The sequence below is a fragment of the Notamacropus eugenii genome, chromosome 3 (assembly GCF_028372415.1).
Source record: "Notamacropus eugenii isolate mMacEug1 chromosome 3, mMacEug1.pri_v2, whole genome shotgun sequence".
NCBI lineage: Eukaryota > Metazoa > Chordata > Mammalia > Diprotodontia > Macropodidae > Notamacropus > Notamacropus eugenii.
In genome coordinates, this window is record NC_092874.1 from 346,719,725 (window position 1) to 346,738,761 (window position 19,037).

General features: G+C 38.2%; 1 protein-coding gene across 7 annotated transcripts in view; it reads right to left on the reverse strand.

Moving 5' to 3' along the window:
- Positions 1-8,735, reverse strand: part of CEP120 (centrosomal protein 120) — a 104,741-nt gene extending 96,006 nt beyond the window's left edge. The window contains exons 1-3 of one of the 7 annotated variants that reach the window (XM_072597175.1): positions 8,601-8,735; positions 7,460-7,516; positions 3,102-3,258 (exon numbers count right to left, since the gene is read on the reverse strand). In XM_072597175.1, coding sequence (XP_072453276.1) covers positions 3,102-3,258; positions 7,460-7,508 — 206 coding nt within the window. In that variant the 5' untranslated portion in view covers positions 7,509-7,516; positions 8,601-8,735. Of the gene's footprint in view, positions 1-3,101; positions 3,259-5,626; positions 5,689-5,713; positions 7,131-7,459; positions 7,517-7,775; positions 8,561-8,600 lie in introns of those variants that run through there. The other 6 variants (XM_072597173.1, XM_072597176.1, XM_072597174.1 and 3 more) reach the window with 6 other exon arrangements.
- Between the last annotated feature and the right edge of the window lie 10,302 nt (positions 8,736-19,037).

A 19,037-nucleotide genomic window follows, 5' to 3' on the forward strand; every position in this document is an offset into this window, starting at 1 on the left:
AAGTAAAGAGTTTTTTCTTACCTTTATTTCATAAACTGTTTTCAAAGACAGAAAGAAAGAACTCTATGTTCTACTAGCTGCTAAACTAAGGAAGGCTAAAGTAGAAAAGGTTTTGGGTTCTGTCTGCCTATGTGACTTTGGGCAGGTCCTTTAAACACTTTAAAAATCAGTCTTCTTATCTGAAAAAATGAGGAGTTGCTCAGATGGCCTTTAAGGCTTTTTCCAAATTTAAATCTATAATTCCAGGATGCTTTGAACTATAAACCAGCATTACTGATGCATCCCAATAAAAAAAAATAACTACAATACTAACACAGACTAATGCAATACATCCAAAAAAATATTCATTACTGACTAAGCTGAATTTTAATACAATGAATGCAAGGATGACTTAACAATAAAATTCTTGGTGTAGTCATGTTAGTAATAAAAACAGTGATTACATAAGTGGATATAAAAAAGCCTTTGCTAAGTTAAGCTTGTTAAAAATTCTAAAAAGCACATTTTCTTTTCAACAGAACATAATAAAACAGATATTTACACAAGTTGTCGTAAGCTTTAAATACTTTAAATACAATTTAAAAATTGAACAACATTTTAAAAACAGTTATCTAATTTGAAACTCACAGCCAACCCAGGGGAAGGTAATAGGTATTATTACATTTAACAAATGAAGAAACAAAAAAAGTGATTTTTCCATATGAAAACCAGAATTCCATGCCAATTCAAATCCTGCCTCACACTCAATATCTTTGTGACCCTGGGCAACTTACTTAACCTCTCTGGGTCTCAGTTCCTTATGTGCTGTGTGTTTGTCCTTCATTGCCAAAGAAGACCATGCCATCAGAGAAATGATGACATGACTTGCACTTGACTTTGTTTTGAGGGAGGGAGGGCTGTGCAGGTCACCAGCCTCACTTCTCCTCCAGAGCCATCTGAATCCAGTGACCAGATATTCATCAGGATGACTGGAGATGACCCAGGATGAGGCAATTGGGGTTAAGTGACTTGCCCAAGGTCACACTGCTAGTGAGTGTCAAGTGTCTGGGGTGAGATTTGAACTCAGGTCCTCCTGACTGCTGCACTGGTGCTCTATCCACTACACCACCTAGCTGTCCCAGCTCCTTATTTGTAAAAGGAGAGAACATATACAATGTCTCTTAGGATCCCTTCTAGTTTAAATCTCATATCACTATCTAGTTCTAAATCTATAAACTCAGGATCTTCCTAACTCTACCCACTAAACCACAATTCTTTTTATTTCATTTAGTACTATGCAGATTAGTACTATGCAATTAGAGTTGGTGCCTTCTGATACCTTCCCTCGGGCTGAATGAAATTTTCTGTCATTAAAACTCTATAATTCGGTGAGTAATTTTCAGGATGGGTGAAGTTTGAAGCTCCTCTCTGTTGGCATTCTCTAGATTCTGTCAAATTGGAATTAGCCCCTTTGCTCCCAACACTTTCAGGCAATTTTCCTACGCAAATTCCTAGAATATAGAATTCAAACTCTTTGTATTTTTCTGGGAGATGAATAACTTTTAGTTTTTCTCACCTAGTTCTGTTGCTTTAGTTCATTGAGAACTAAAGTCTTTCATTTTGCTACTTTAAAAATTTTTATCTGATCTTCAATTTCAGCATTTTTTACCATTCTATTTAATTCTGCTCCTCAGGAAGTTAAATGTTTTACAGAGGTTTTTCCCACTGTCTTTTCAACATTGACAATTCTCAAAGTTCCTCTTCTTGAATTTTCCCTTCAGCAAGCTCACTTCCAATCTTATAGATGCCAGTTCTTCCCTTACATCTCAGTGTAATTCTACACCACTCTGGAGGTTGTTGTGGTAAGTTCTTTTTCTTTTCCAGAGTAGAGTGTAGCTTTTCTTTTTTCTTCTGGAGATTTTCCCTCAGGTTTTTATAACTTCCCAGTCCTCATTCATCATACCAGACCCTTTTTTTAGGTTTATTCATTTTTTTCATTCTGTGAGTTCTCCTGTGAGGATTTCTTTCCATTATCCCCTTTTTCAGCTGATCTTTTTATATGGCACCTTTGTCACGGCTTTGAAGTGGTACAGGGAGCTGGGTTTAGTCATGACCATTTATTCAGCCATCTTTCCCAAAATATCCCATATACCTCTATGGAAGGGAAAGACAGCTTATAAAAAATATTCATGCCTATTTAACATTCTGCTCCCTTATACATAATATATCCAGACTAAGATGGACATTTTACATATAATCTGACAAAGTCACTTCTCTACTTAAATTAATTCCAATAGCTCTCTATTGTCTCTAGTACAAAATGTAACTCCTCTATTTAGATTTAAAGCTCTCCATAATCAGGCTTCAACCCAACCTCACAGAATATGATTCTACCTTCTATCACTTAGAAAAACTGGTCTTGTCTTTGTTATTTACATGAGGTTTCATCTCTTGCTTCTGTGCTTTTGTACTGACCTTATCCACACTGGAATGATCCCCCTCCTCACCTCCTCCTCACAGAAGTCTCCTCTTCAAGATCCAGTTCAAACATCACCTTCTAGACCACCACCACCCTCTCCTCCAACAAATGCTAGGGTCTTCCTTCCTAAATTACCCTGTATTACATATATGTATATACATATTTGCATTCTCCCCAATTAGAATGTAAATTCCTCTAAGAGGAAATTGTTTTAATTTAGCAAAGTGTTTAGTACGCAATAGATACTTAAAAACTTGGTGACTGACAAGAAAACAAATTAATGGTAATCAAACAGTGACAGAGAATTAAGAGATCTGGTACTCTCAATTCAGACATTATCTGAGTAATATACATTAAACAAGTCACAACTTTCCTCAGCTTCATTTTCTTGTAAAAAAAAAAAAGAGCTTGGATTAGAATATCACTAATTTCTCTCTCAGCTCTAAAATTTTATGAATCCATAGTCTAATTTCATCTAAGGCATATCTTCATAACAAAATCAAAATATCTGTTATCTCATATGTCATGGCTAATTACAAATACGATTAAGGAAGTTTAAATATATTGTTTTTGCAGGCCTGAAAAGAAACACAAAACAAAAATGTTAAAGCAATTTTAGTTGGATCTGAGCATTAACAGTCACCTGTGCTGATGAAGTGCTTTTCTATCTATTTCCCAAGCTAATTCAGTGGCGAATTCTGGTTGGTCAGTGTGGTCCACAGGATCAGTAGCCAACTGTTCTCCATCAAACTTTGCTTCTATTACAAGCATATGTTTTGGACGCTTAGGAAAATGACGCCCTGCAAAAACATAGGCCTACATATTAATTTTACATGCATAAAATCACATGCTAGCCAATGTTAAATTTCAAGAATTCATAAAAATATAAAGGTATATGAAAAATGATGACAGTATTGAATTCTCACAAAGATGAATATTTTGTTTACATATAAACAATTCTTTCTTCAAATAAAAGGATTAACAGATTTCTGAATATGCTATAAACTGGAAGCACTTATTTGATATGCAATAATTCTGCAAACCTTTTCAAATTAAAATTTAAACATGAGCAGGGCAATATTACATGAAAATTAGATTAACTCCTTCCTAACAGTATGGCAAAAAGCTAAGTAAAGGGTTAGACAATTAACAGGATAACTGACCGAAGAATTACTTTAACCTCAATTTCCCCTTATAATTAAGGTAAAGTCATTTTCTCCCTTAAATTAGATGAGAAATGGCAAGAATCTATAATCTTTTATTTTATATGAGACAAATGTTGACCATTACATAAAAAAATCAAAAATCAGTTAAAGAAATTCTATCAATTCCTCTCTCAAACCATTTCTTTTTCCATTCTCACTGCTAGCACTCAAATTCTAAGTTTTTATTACCTCACTACTTACTGTATTACTATATTGGCCTCTAATTGTAGCCTGGCTAATTTTCCTAAAACATCATTTTCATCATGGCACTCCCTTGCTCAAGAACTTAGAATGGACTATTTCTCCACTGAAACAAATTTAACTCTTCCAAGCAGTTTCACCGTGCTACATAGTCTGGTTCCATGCTATCAATTCAAACACTTCCTATTACTCTAAAATGTACACCCTCTGCTCTAATCAAGGTAGACCCTCACTGTCCCATAAGGATACCATGGTCACTGCAAATTTTGATAATATATCCTTGCTGCCCTGTCCTCCTCTCACTTGTCTACTTGGCCACATAATATCTTACCTATGGTCCAACTCAAATCCAACTTTGTACATTAATCATTTCCTAACTGATCCAGCAATCACCAAAATGATCTCTCATCTAAATACTGCTTCTCACTTGGTCGCTTCAGATACTTTGAAATCAAACTCATAAAAAAACTGCCTCCATTTCCTCATATTCCTTTAAAAAAGGCATTTATCAATCAATCATTCAGCATTTATTAAGGACCTATTATGTGACAGGCACTAAGCATTAGAGACACAAAATAAAGCAAACGATACTCCCTGTCTTCAAAGAGCTTACAATCTAATGGGGGAAACAACATGTCAATAGAAAAAAAGCAAGTTATATGCAAGATAAAAAGGAAATGATTAACAGGGAGAAGGCATTAGAATTAAGAGGGACTGGGGAAGGTTTCCTAGACAAGTGGGACTTTAACTGAGACAAAGAAAGCCAGGGAAGTCAGGAGTAGAAGTAGAGGAGGAAGTCCAGGCATGGGGAAAAGTCAGAGAAAAATGCCAGAAGCCCAGTGTCTTAACTATCTATGGAACAGTCAAGAGGCCAGCATTACTTGGTTGAAGAGTATGGATGGGAGAATAAGTTGTAAGATTAGAAAGAAAAAAGGGACTACATTATGAAGGGCTTTGAAACGCAAACAGAGCATTTTTTATTTGATCTGAGAGGCAACTTGTGTATATGTGCATGACAGAGAGAGAGACAGAGACAGAGAGAGAGAGAGGATCAAGAAAATAACTTTAAAGGTTGAAAGGAAGATGGTTTGGAATGGGAAAGAACTTGAGGCAGACTGACCTACCAGCAAATTACTGCATAATCCCAAAGTAAGGCCTACCCAAGAGTGGTGACAGTGTCAGAGAAGAGGTTTCAGAGAGGTTGCAAAAGTGAGAAGTCTAAGATGACTCCTATATGAGTAGTCTAGGGTAACTCCCAAGTTGCAAGACTGAATAATGACCTGTTTCACTTCTGCATCCTACAGCTCATAGAACCTTTCCATATGACCGTCAGCTAAAACCTTCCATACGTGTCATCTCACCATCAGAATGTGAGATCCTTGAGATCAGGGACTGCCTTACTTTTCTGTCTATCTCCAGTACTAAGCACAGTACTTTAAATATGATTACATGCTCAATAAATGTTGTTCTCATTCAAATATTAATTCATTCGATCAGGCTTCCTGACTTTCCTGAAACTCTACAAGCTTTAAACTACTAAACCCAATGCCCTTTTCTCAGTCCTCATATCTTTAATGAGCTCTCTTCAGCTTTCAACACTGTCCAAATACACTTTCCACTGAGCACTTTTTTCTGCCTTGAGTTCTGTCACATTGTCCTTCATTCTCCTGACTAGTCCTTCACTGAAACATTTTCCTGGTCCCACTACTATGTCCTGTAAGATTCTGTTGTGGGCCCTCCTCTTTTTGATTTCCATACTCACTAGATTTCATGGGTCTATCATCTCTCTACAGATAAAAATACAGATACCCAAGCCTTATTTTTCTCTTGAACTCCAATAACATATTACCAATACCAGATGTCTTCTGGACAAAGGCAAAATAAAAAAATAAAAATTATTCCCCTAACAATCCCATCAACCAAACTTCTCCATTTCTGTTGAAAGGACAACAACATTTCTACTCAGCCTCGTTGGTTTCCATATTTGATGTCAATCTTAACTCTTACCTCTTCAATCCCCTTATCCAATCACTGTACAGGATCTACTGTGGGTCAGACTTTCATCACAATTTAGACTCTCCATCATCCCTCAAATGCATTATTGTTATAACTGGTTTCCCTGACTACACTTTCTTCTTTCACCAAACCATCTTCCACAGTTACCAAACGGATATTGCTAAAGCAGTTTGCACCATGTCACACACACCCCAACACATTTAACATTTTTCAGTAGATCCCTATTACCTCTACTATAAAATACAAGATCTCCAAACAGGCGTCTAAAGTCCTTCACCATGTAGTGCCTAGGTACCCTGGACCTTTCCCATCTTATTTCACATTACTCTCCATTAAGTACTCTATTTCAAACCAGTTTGCTAGCTGTTTCCTGAAATGTACAAGGTTAGAAGTCATATCCATAGCTACCTCCTACAGTGCCTAGCAAAGCAATGAGCAACGAAAATGTTGAGTAGCTTGGTTGCTTCAAGTGACAAAAAAAAATTTACAGGATGTACATTTCCTAACTTTAAATAATCAATGCCCTCCTTTTCACACAGTTAAGATTATCCATCATCTAACCTTCTGTAATTGGATACTGATCTTTTCCTTTCACTTTTTCTTGATTTGAAATTCTTGTTTCCATTTTTTCTCCAGAAACATGGATGTTTCTGTCCTTCCACTCATAATTTTTAAAAGTTCTACACAGCATTCGTAAGTTACCAAAAAAATAAAATACACAAGAAAAATATTTTTAAATCTACCAATTTTCCATCTAGTCTGGAAAAGAGGAGTGGTCCCACCACTAACAGCTCAAACCGCCCAGCAAGGTCTACATTTTGCAATGCCTAACACACACAGGGCAGGGTTGAAGAAAATGAGCCTTTAAGAGTCCGTTGTGATCAGAAAAGAAAGCGCATAAATAATACAACACTCGACACCACTCATTAAAACCTCTTCATGGGGGCGAGATGTTCCCATGTTCTGGAGTCAGGAATGTCTGAGACAGCTTTCCCCTTATTTCCAATTGATCTTAGGTGCTTAATAAATTCAATTCAAGTTAATGACTGAGTTCCAATCCAGCCACAGGCAACACTGACTTGCTTCAGTTGCACGTCCCCTAAGCTCCTCCTGCTACAATTTCCCTCATTAGAAAGGAGCTAATAACAGCACCTGCGCCCCGGGGGGACATGGGCGACGAGCCTCGCACCCCTTCAAGAGCTTTGATCACCGCCGCCAGGTGTGCTGGGGAAACCTAACTCCCGGAGCTCCTGAGAACCCTGGGGACTGGGCTCTAATGGCTGGTGTCAAAGCTTCTAAACTCTGAGTAAGGCTGCGCACAGCACGACACACACTTAGGTGTGTATATATATATATATATATATAATATATATATATACCTATCTATGGATAGATGATAGATAGATACGTACACGCACGCAGCCCCACGCTGCCCCTTTAACCTTTAAAGAGCCCCGGAAGGTGAGGAGGGGGAGGGGAGGACCCTGTCACCACCCCCAACCCCCCACCCCCGGCCCCCGCCAGCTGTCCCAGGAACAAGGAGCCGGGGTGGGGGCGGGGAGGGGGAAGGCCAGCTCACCTTCCAGGATGGAGACCACGATCAACAGCTGGTCGGACTTGGACACCATTTTTGCCGCTGGTTCCAGGAGGGAGAGAAGGATCTCGAATAAGAACAGGCCCCGAGAAGGAGGACCCCGGCTACACCCCGGTCCCTAAGCCCGAGGGCAGCCCTCTCCCGGGGGACCCTCCGGCCCGGGCCCGCCTCCCGGAGCCGCCGGCTCGGCCGTTGCCGCCGCTCTGCTCCCCCGCCCCCTCCGAGGAGGCTCGGCCAGCCGGGCCCGCGAAGGGAGCGCAGGGGCGGCAAGGCCGGGCGGAGCCTAGGCCCGCCGGCGTACCCGCTTTTCAAACCTCCCGGCAGGAGTCCCGCCGTCTATCCCGCCCGAGCCGCCGCAGTAGCCGCCTCGTTTCCGCCTAGCAACCCAGCCGCAGGGCCTGGCCTCCCAAGGGGGAGGCTGGAGGACAAAAGGCAATCGAGAGGAGCTCAGCGAGGGCTAGAGCGCCCCGATCCCGCCTCCCGGGCCGCTCTTTTCATTTGCCCGTAGTGCGGGACAACAGAGGGAGGAGGCGCGGAGGGAGAAAGCGGGTCGTGAATTATTTCGCAGCTCCCCCTGCAGCGAGCAAGAGGAAGCGCAGCTGATGTGACCGCCGCCTGTATGCGCAGGCGCACTGAGGAAATTCCCCCAGTTCGAAGGGCTTTTGCAGGTTCTGCTCGGGGAGTGGTTTTCTCCTACCCCTGCGAGTCCCAGGCGGCTGGGGCGAGGTAAAGAAACCCTCCAAGAGATCGTAAGCTGGGCACGTGCAAAAGTCTTGTGAAATAAAGCAGAAAATCCCCAGGTCTCCACCCCAGTGTGGCACAGGGTCCTTAATTTCCTTATTATTATTATCAGTTCCTAAAGTTCAAGCTAGAACCGCCCCTCGGTTTGCAGAGGGGGCATCGCAGGCACAGAGACGTTAAGTGACCAGCCTGGATCACACAGCCACTCCCCGTTCTGCAAGACTGCGGACCCGAGTGTCCTGGCTCCGGACACGCTGAGCTTGCGGGCTCGGGGCATCTCCTCTGACCGTCCCCAAGCCTGGGAAGCTCGCCCTCCGCGCTCCGACTGCGGACCCCACTTAAAGTCCCCTCTTTTACGGGCAGCCCTCCCCAGCCGCCCACTCACCCGAACTGCTTTTAGTTTCTTTGTATCCCGTTGTTTGCGTGTCTCCTCCTTTAGACCGTAAATTCCTGGAGGGCTGGGACTGTCCTCTCTTTTTGTATCCCCAGGGCTTAACACGTGACACACAGGAGGCTATTAATAAATGGATTGATGGATCATCCTGACTCCGAGTCATCCTATACACCGCATCATGCTGCCTCTACTTAAAAAAAAACTAGCCATTCCTTCATCCTCTCAGTCCCTACATAAGCCTAACAAGTTTTTCAACTCCTTGGAAATAACACCAAAAGAAATAAAATAAATGTATCAACACAGAACTGCTCCAGGGCCCAGCAGGGCAGGTGCACTCATCCTTTGTGTAATGGGACTTTGAGCTCTGCCCCAGGTGTATGCCCCAGGTTCAGTCCCGAGGGACCTTGGTCTCTAAAGGGAGGAGTCAGCTTTTTTTTTTTTTTTCTTTTACCATCTTCAACCCTAGTTCTTTATATCTCTGTCCCAGAACCCCACAGAGAATCAGTGAAAACTTAGGTTCGGCTGTTTCTGGGATCTGTTCAAAAAGGGAGCATAGAAAGCTTATTTAATGTACAATATAGGCCTGGATTAGAACAGTTATTTCCATCACAAAAGTGCTTAGGACACAGGCTCACAAACAAAAGACAAACATGAAGCAGAAATTTACAACTACTATACTATTACACTCTTCCGGGAACTGTCCACTTCAAGCATGAACTAACTGTTGAGTAGGCAATTTACCTTCATAGGCTGCGCATGGTGTGAAAAGCTCCCACAAAGTCCTTATGATCTGGTAAGCCAAAACAAAGCGTATCCCTTTATCAGGGATAATCTCCAAGAAATGCTGTAGTAGCTGTAGGGGGGATACTTCTCATAGTGAAGTGGTTACCAGCTGTGGGAGCAGAGAGACCCTAATCTCAAACTCATAAGGTTTTCCCCACAGCTGATAACTACAATCCAAGTATCCTTGTTTAGTCATCTATGCAAAGGCAAAAAAAAAAAAAAAAAAAAGCTCACTTCCCCAAGTACAGAGAGAGAGACACAGACACAGAGAGAGAAAGACAGAGGGAGAGAAAGTAGAACCTGTGTTATAAAACCAACACAGGGCCCCCACCCCTTCACAGTACCAAAAGTGTGAGTGGAGTATATGAGGAGTACCATCCAAGAGATCAATAAGGAGATTGCTTTGTAAGGAATAAATTGAGGGCTATAATGTAACAGTATGGTCTTAGGCATAGTCACCTAAAGTTCTTTAGCTGCCAAGAACAGATGCATGTACATGATCCGAACCTAAAGACTTTGTTCTGCCAAGTTCTTCAAACATTATTGCAGCAACTAAACCTTGAGAAATTTACATTTAAAAAAATCTGAAAAATAGTTGTGTTCTATAAGCGTTATTTTGGAATGCCTATACAAGTTATTTCTTTATGTATCTATGTGCATATGAATATGTTTATATTTTTTTAAATGCTGATTTTTTTCACAGTCTCTTTTAGACTGCCTATATGCATATACTCTAGCTGCCGCTATTTTCCTCTTTTCAATACATTTTCTATTATTTCAAGGATTGCTTATGTATAGTTTCTTTTCAGACTAACACTTAGACTTAGCTGGCAGGATTCTTAGGAACTGGAAGACCAGTGAGGAAACTGCCTGCAGGTATTTGTGGTCACTTTCTAGCAGATAAGAGACCTCGACTTTCTAAAAGTCTCCCTGCTGGGACTTAGCCCATACTTTGAGAGGTAAAGACCAGTAAGTAAATTGAAGACTAGACTTTGTGAGTGGTGGAAAATTGGTGGCTCTGGCTCTAAAGAGATTCCAACTGGTCTCCACTAGCTAAAATGGTGGAGAAATATGGGAAGTCTTAATGTTGCCTCTCTCTCTCTCTCTCTCTCTCTCTCTCTCTCTCTCTCTCTCTCTCTCCTCTTACTCTGTGTGTGTCTTCCCTCCTCCTCAAAAATATTTACTTCAAAAGGTGTAATCATAAATATACCAATATACAATTACTCCCCCAACACATGGGAGATATACTCCTCCTGAACCACCTTCATGCAGAATGATCATACTTATTAAAAGCCAGATTTGCAATGGCCAAAGAAAGGTTCAATTGAACTAGATAAGGGAGAAGAGAATGAGCATTTATATAGTACCTTTTATCTCATTTGATCCTGACAACAACCCTTCAAAGTATAGCTATAGCACTTTTTATTATCCTCATTTAACAGTTGAGGGAACAAAGGCTAAATGGCTTGCCCAAGGTCACATAGTTAGTAAGTATCTGAAGCAGGATTTGAGCTCTACTCTTCCTGATTCTTGCCTTTGCTAAAATTACCAGGTCTTTAATTTTGATGCTACATAATAACTCCCCTAATCTCTTAGAATGGGAAAAATAATATTAATAGACCTTTTTAACCTTGAAGGGAGCCATTACATCCCTTCTAGTTATAGATAGACCCAATTTTAATAAACCTTTCCATTTATCTTATGAGAAAGAAGTAGTAGCTAGTAGAATCTTCATTTAAAGATTACGGCCAGATTATGACCCTGGAGCATATTTTTCCATTCATATGTATCTTGGAGACCGGAGGATGCCAGTATGTCTGTGAATAGAGATGGCAGATGTTGTTATGATAGAGAAAGCACAAGTCTTACCCTGGGACATATGACCTGTCTGCATATTCCGCATTCAGTAATGGCTATACTGCAAGTCCATGAGCAACATCTTCGTAAAACATCAAACTACTTATGAGCAAGCCCTATTGTCCAATCCAAATATTAGTCTAGGGTGATATAATCTAACAAATCCCACTACTCTGTTTCCAGAAAACAAGGTCCTAGGGAATCACGATTGCATAGTGATAACTGAGGAAGAGAACTCTAGACCTAACCTTTCATATGTCTCTTTACAGAACCGTAATTTAATGTTATTCAAAGATGGATCTGGATAGACTTGCAAAAATATTGAAAAGTGAAATGAACAGAAGCAAGAGAATATTTGTATAAAATAACAGCAGTGTTTTTTAAGAACAACTTTGAGCAACTAAGTCATTTTGACTATTATAAATGCCCAAACTACCAAAGAGAGCCTATGAAGGAAGATAATGTCTGTTTCCAAAGAGAGAATTGATAAATAGAAGTATGTATAGAATGATTTTACATATTTATATTTTGTGGTAGCCATCTTTAGGGCTGGGGGGGTGGAGTAGGAAGAAAAAAAAGAAAGTTAAATGATCATTTCATTATATATTTTAAAGGAATAGCAAACTGTACACAATAGATTTGCAATTTCATGTGCTATTTTTTTCTATTCTCTGTTATGGAAATGCTTGTTTTATTTCATAAGTTCAGAATAAAATTAATAAATTTTTTTAAAAGAGAGTAAACGTATATACATATAGCAAATATGTTTTAGAGACTTACCATGGTACTGGACAAATTTGGAAAAAATCTAGGCTTTCTTACCTCCATGGAAACTAAGGTATCCCATGGATTATTGATTATCTCCTTGCAAAAAGCCTCCTAGTTGCTCCTGGAAATATCAATGATGAATTATAAAGCTCACACTAGGCAAGATAATCATATTTATAAATGAATTATTTTGCAGATAAAGCAGCAAGGAACATTGATAGAAAAGGGAATCCTCACCCATGAAAATCCTTTGGTAATTTGAGAGTCTTTCAAGAAGTTTCAAAATATTTCAGTAAAAAAGAACTTTGAAGATGAAAGGTTATGGAGAGCTTTAAAGGTAAAAAGTGGCATGTGGGAACTGTTCAATGGAATTCTACACATTTCTCAAACCTTATATGCCTAGATGGCATTACTTTGCCGTCAACAGATTCACACTGGTCTAAAGCTTACAGTAAATATTACACACCAGGTTTTCAGTATGCGTGGGATGGCGAGACCCCTACTCAAACTGACTACTTAGAGGCATCTAAAAGTACAAACAGAAAATCCTTTATTTGGTCCTTGCAAGAAGCCGACTATACCTTCTCTCAAACAGATTGAAGGAAGGGAAGTATTTTACAGAAGCAGATGCAAGGTTATATAGCAGAAAACCACAAATCCCCCCCTCTCCCGGCCCTTATCTTTTTGGTCAAGAGCCTGAGCAAGAAGTCTTTATTTTCAGAATGAAGGAAATGGAAGTCAACGAAACTGGGGAGAGGGCCGACAGATGGTTTCACAACTTCAAGTTTCTCCATATCATATGATTTTTGATACATTGAAACTCAGGCCTTATGTCTGCTTTACTTTAGACTTAGATCCCTGAGAAGTCTTCACTGACTTATCACATTCAAGTATATATTACTCTTGTCACAAGGAGAATAGTATAAAAGGAATTTTAATAAGATGTTTAGTCTGTCAAAAAAAAATTCCCTATGACCTAACCCAAATGTAAGACCTGCAGGATTTCTAAGACCTTCACTTCTTGGTACTTGTTGGCAAATGGACTTAACTGAACTTAATCCAAATGAAGATAAAAGATTCTGTCTAGTCCTTATGATGATGTCAGGTTGACATGAGGCTTTTTCAACCTCAAAGTCATATACCTAGGCAGTACTTAAGAACTATTATTATTCCTACTTTTGTAATACCAAACCATCTGGAATCTGACAGAGATAACTATTTTATAGCAAAATTCCTTCAAGAACTTTTCCATTGTCTACAATTCTTATTTTCTTTCATACTCGTTACCAACTCCAGTCACTGAGACAAATTGAAAGAGTCAATAGAAAACTAAAGAACTCCTTAACACAAATACAACAGTCTATAGGACTAATGCTACAGCTTTACCACTAACCTTTTTTGGGGGGTAAGGGAGCAATCAATTTTTTGGGGGGAGGAAAGCAATCAAGTAACTTGCCCAGGGCCACACCGCTAATAAGTCTCAAGTGTCTGAGATCACATTTGGACTCAGATCTGTCTGATTCCAGGACCAGAATTCTATCACTGTGCTACCTAGCTACCTCCAACCTTAATGAAGATTCATGCTACTCCTTAATGTTAGGGACGCACACTTTTCCTCTCCCAGATACTTTTGAAACCAGCCATAATCAAGTACAATATTTGAAGAGTTTGTTCCCTTCTATAGGAGAAGTATTACCACAAGTATGTCAAACCTAACAAGAGCCACTCAAGGAATTGTGTCATCAGTACCCACCGGAAACTGGAATGAATGTAAAGGTCTTCCGTTATCAGAATGGATTGATTGCCTATTGGGAAGGATCTTTCAAGTACTGCTGATAATCCACATGGTCATACAAGTTTCAGAGAGACCCATTTGTATACATTCCATTCATATGAAACCATCTCCAAACCAAGAGTGGACTATGATTCTTGTTAAAAGTATATATATATATATATATATATATATATATATATATATATATGTATATATGTATATATGTATATAAAAGCATATATATGTATGATTCTTGTTAAAAGTATATATCTTCACCCTTACAAAGAAATGAAGTCTGCTAAGAAGATCTATTCTAATGGGTTTATAGTAACTCAGATTGATTTCTTTGCTATTTTATTTTGACTGCATTAATAACTCCACCTGTAATTTTAAAATGCGTGCTTTTCATGTGCCCCAAAATGAAAATATTGAGTTTTCTGTTACTAATTTGATTTCTCCTATTTACTAGTGATGGTAGCTTTTATTTTTATTTATGTATTGATTCCCCAGAATGCAGAATCCCGTCTTGGTCTGTGGCAATAGAAGATGTAGATGAACGCACTCTGATATGGCAAATATAGCCACACTGACACATATGTATATCCATATAATATAATTCTATTGGTCAAATTTCGGCAGGGTACAAGTTACTAAGTGGACTTATTTGCAAATAGTAATATCACTTTGCCTAGCTTAAACTGTTCCTCATGGTCATTGAATATCTCTCAAATATGTATTCAAGAAGTCACATAATGGAGATGTGATTATATCCATCAGAAGGACCTAAATTACACCAGCATCACCAAATCTTCTGAGCTAGGACTCACCTAACTGTTGGGATTCTGTTTAATCACACTTGCAAAGATGACAGTAATAGAACTAGACCCAAATACTGTCTTTGATTTCATCAGGAAACAAAGTGTTACCCCAAGAAATGATGATCTTTCTATTTTCAGATCTTGGCAGACCCTAGTACCAATTTTAATAGCCCCTTGATTAATGAAGTGGACATTTTTGTTGAATGTTCAAAAGCCAATATTAATAGGTTCAAAACTTCATGTAGTCCTTGGTCAATGTCCTTGTGGAAAGCTTTTGTGAATGGTCCCAAGTGGGTTTGCATTCAGATCAAATGAGATTTGTGAGATACTGGCCTCGGGGTAAGAGACACAGGAACAGGTATTACTAATATCTTTGAAACAGAAACTTAATACATTGAGTGTTCTGGTTTAATTACGGAAACACATTATTTAAATGCAGACTAATTGAGATCATAACCTATGCAAAATATGATTTATAATGTCCAATGAGACTGGGACTTAAAGAGAACATGGAATTGGGCTGCCTAGAATACCCTATTGATTTTTCTGACAATGGAATTATGAAGTTGGATGGTTTTCTATTGTTGAAAAGGCTGACAGCCTTGTTGCTCAATGTTAATAGTATGTACATTCCGTAGAGGTGAGGTGGCAGTTGTATTTTTGTTTTGTTTTATTTTTGACCAAGATAAGTATCACGGAATTGAGTAATCTGGATCTATTCTTTGATGACTGTCAAATGAATGACCTCTGAGTATTTTGAGAAATCCTGTGACAAATAAGGAATGCTACCTTACTATCAGTAAGTCAATAAACATTTATTAAACCCTTGCTATGTGCCAGAAATGGTGCTAAATGCTGAGGATATAAATATGGGAAGAGTTCTTTGTTCTGCCCCCCAATCACAGGCGCAGAGAGTATTGAGGAGTGCCAAGGCTGATTCTATCTTATAGAGATCCCTGATGATGGTGTGCCTGGGGGCACGAGGGAGAAGTTCAAAGGAGTATAACTAGGTAGGAAATGTTCTACATGTCAGAATTCTAGATTTCCAGGAATTCAAACTTAAAAGAGTCAACCGAAATGTTAAAGAGAAATGGGGGTGCAAGACTTACAATATGTATTTCCGGGAGAATCAAAAAATTTAATTCAAATGTTGGTTTACAAACTGACAAGAAAGTTATGCCATCTCTAAGAGGAAGAAAAGTGATGAAGAATATTATAGTTGGTTCTAATAGTTTGATTAGATACCTACAGTAGAGAATGTAAATCAGAACCTGTAAAATGTGATGAAAAAGATGGAAAAGACCAGAGGTGTGCTGAGCCAGTTCTACTAGTACAGAAAAAGATGATTCCTCTGAAATGACAATCAGGGCTTGATTTATTACTTTGTTGACTAAACTTTAAAAATTGTTAGTAATGCAGATTAAACTTAAAGATAGGTCAAGGAGTACATTTTTTTTTGACAGAATTGTTAAATATTGACTACCTTAGCCCTGAAGAAAAAATAGTTGCTAATAGATTCTGACTACTGTGTTTAGAACATTTGAAACCTCTTAAAAGAAGTGGTTTTTAGATTTTTAAGGTTAATAACTTTAAGTGTTTTTAACGTTAATAACTTTATTCCTTTCATTAGTAGCAGCAAAAAGTTGCTTATAAGCCTTTTTGAAATGCTTGAAAATACCACTTTAAAATTCCACAATAAAAATTTTTAAATCAATTAAATGTCCATTTTCTGCAAATAGAATAAATAAAACTTTTAAAAAATAAAACAAAACAGAGGGATGATAGAGCAGAAGCTATTTCATAACATTTAGAGGTTTATGACTTCTTTTTAAAGAAAATATTTCATTCCTTTATAAATTATAGCAATCTTAAAATCCTCAAGAGATACATGTAGGCATCATTATCATATAGTATTTGTAGTAAATCCATATGGATCTTTTCTATCTGATGACTAAAGCTTACAAGTTAGACAGGTGCTCTAGGTGTGGCAGCCACTTTCCACACTAACTGAAATGCTGTGCCAAGAAAATTAAACCTTTTCTTCAATCAAAACATCAGAAGGACTTTGAATAACTATCTGCAGTGAATATCTTTAGAAACAATGAATAGGTCTATGCAGAAGGTATGGTAAAACCTGAGGTCTGATATTGCTTGGTGACATTGGCTGAAGTGCTATTAGTGATTAGGTCCTAAGGAGTGGGGAGTGTAAATGGAATAATACTTAAGAATTCTTAAGAATACTTGGACACAACTTTGGCAGTTGAAATCTTTTTAGATGATTCCATTAATTCCATTAGATGATTCCATCCCCTTTGTGTTTCAGAGAACTAGTCAAGTGCCTTACTGTGAAAGGAGGAAAAGATTTGTTATTATTATTAAATATCTTCCCCCCTAAAGAGGCAGTAAATTATTATGGAATAAAGGATGCATTGCCTCTGCTATCTATTGGTTGGATGAGCCTAAGCAAGATGAAAATTTTTTGATCATCAATTTTGTTGCCTGGAGAATAATTGTTCTATCACTGTCATAGGATAATATCTGTGTAGCAGGTATAAGTAGGATCTGAGTATGACCACATTCACCCCACTGAGCCTTCTACTTCATTCATTGTTATATTTCAGTTTATTACTTCTAACATCTACAGGTATCAAAGAGTGTGTTGGATAGTTTATTTCTCATTAATAAATTTGTAATCTCTTCTCATTAATTAATGTGAGCCCTTATTACAACTCATTAATTATAAATTATTTAATGAAATTACTAAATGTACAATTTGCTAACAAATTAGAACAATAATAAACATAAAATCATATTAATATGTTATTCCTCTCATTACTTAATATATACATATACCAATATATATACATGCATATGACCAGAAACTCAATTCTAAACCATTCAACTTCCTCTAGATTATAATTAAGTTCTATTAAGCTTTCTCATCATATTTCTGTTCAAGATTAGTTTTTTTCTCTTTCTTCTCTCCAATAAACCCAGGAAACAGTCCATGATGGGGAAAGGTTTTTCCTTACCTTCTTCTTGTCCCCTCCACAGCACCTTTTGTGTTGTTTATGGATCACAGATAAACCTTCTCTGTGACTCCATGGGAATAAGTATTTCATATTAACCTATATTCTGAATTGTCATTTTAAAACTGTCAAACCAGCTGGAACACACAAATTAATAGATAGAAATTTACTCCTTTTCTAGTTGTTTCTCTTCTAATAGAAATTTACTTCTTTTCTAGTTGTTTTTCTTCTAACATCATAGCTCTTAAGTAATAATACTTTCATCAGGAGTTTAAAAGAGGAAGTAACAGTCTCCATAATCTCTATAATCTAGACTTTAGGAATAAGGATTACATTTTCCCTGTGGCCAAAAATGTTCATTTATGGATGGATACATTAAACCCACAGTTCTTTCCTGTAACACAAAGAGCTGCTAAGAATAGTTTTGTTCATGTAGATACTTTTCCTCTTTCTTTGATTTTTGGGGTATAGACAGACCTAATATTGGTATCACAGTGAAAGGATATGCATGGTTTAGTAACTTTGAGGACATAGTTCCAAATTACTTTCTAGAGTGACTGGACCTATTTCTCTCTCCACTAGTGGTGAATTAAAGTGACTGTTCTCCCATTGGCCCCTCCAAAATTGTCATTTTCCATTTTTTTCTGCATCTATGCTAATCTGTATGAAGTGAAGTGGCAGAAATGTTTTAATATGCATTTCTCTAATTATTTATGATTTGGAACTTTTTTTCATATCGTTGGTGATAGCTTGGATTTTCTTCCTTTGAGAAGCTATTATTCATATCTTTTGACCATTGAGGAATGGCTCTTGTTCTCAATTTATAGGACCAAAAGTTTCTGCTTTTCTCTCAAGAATATTTCTTTACCTAACACTGGTTGGAATAGCCCTTTTACACAAGGCACAATGTCTTAAGAATATTGTCAAATAAATAATAGATCACTACCTACTTGTGCACAACAGAATCTTAGGTTTCTGATGGCCTTGAGGGGAAACTTCTCTAAGGAGACAGAAAGACAGAAGTGTGGTAAAGCCTTCAGGCTCCCTCCTTCTGCTGGGTAGTACTGAGAACAGAAAAATCCCTTCCAATTGAAAATAAGATAGTGTTTTAAAAAAGGTGAATTTGCCTTTGTGAATTTATCCTATTTATAAACAGCTGTTTTCATGTTGTCTACCCAATTAGACTGTGAGCTCCATAAAAGCAGGGACAGGTTTCTTTTTTCCCTTTCTCTGTAACATCAATGCTTAGCACAGTGCCTGACACATAGTAGGCACTTCATAAATGCCTGTTGATTGACACCTGAAATCTCTTTGTAGAGTGAGGATAGAAGTAGGGAGAAAAGCAGAAACAGAGACAATTACACGTGAGAGAGAAGCTTGAACCAGGAAACAACTGGGG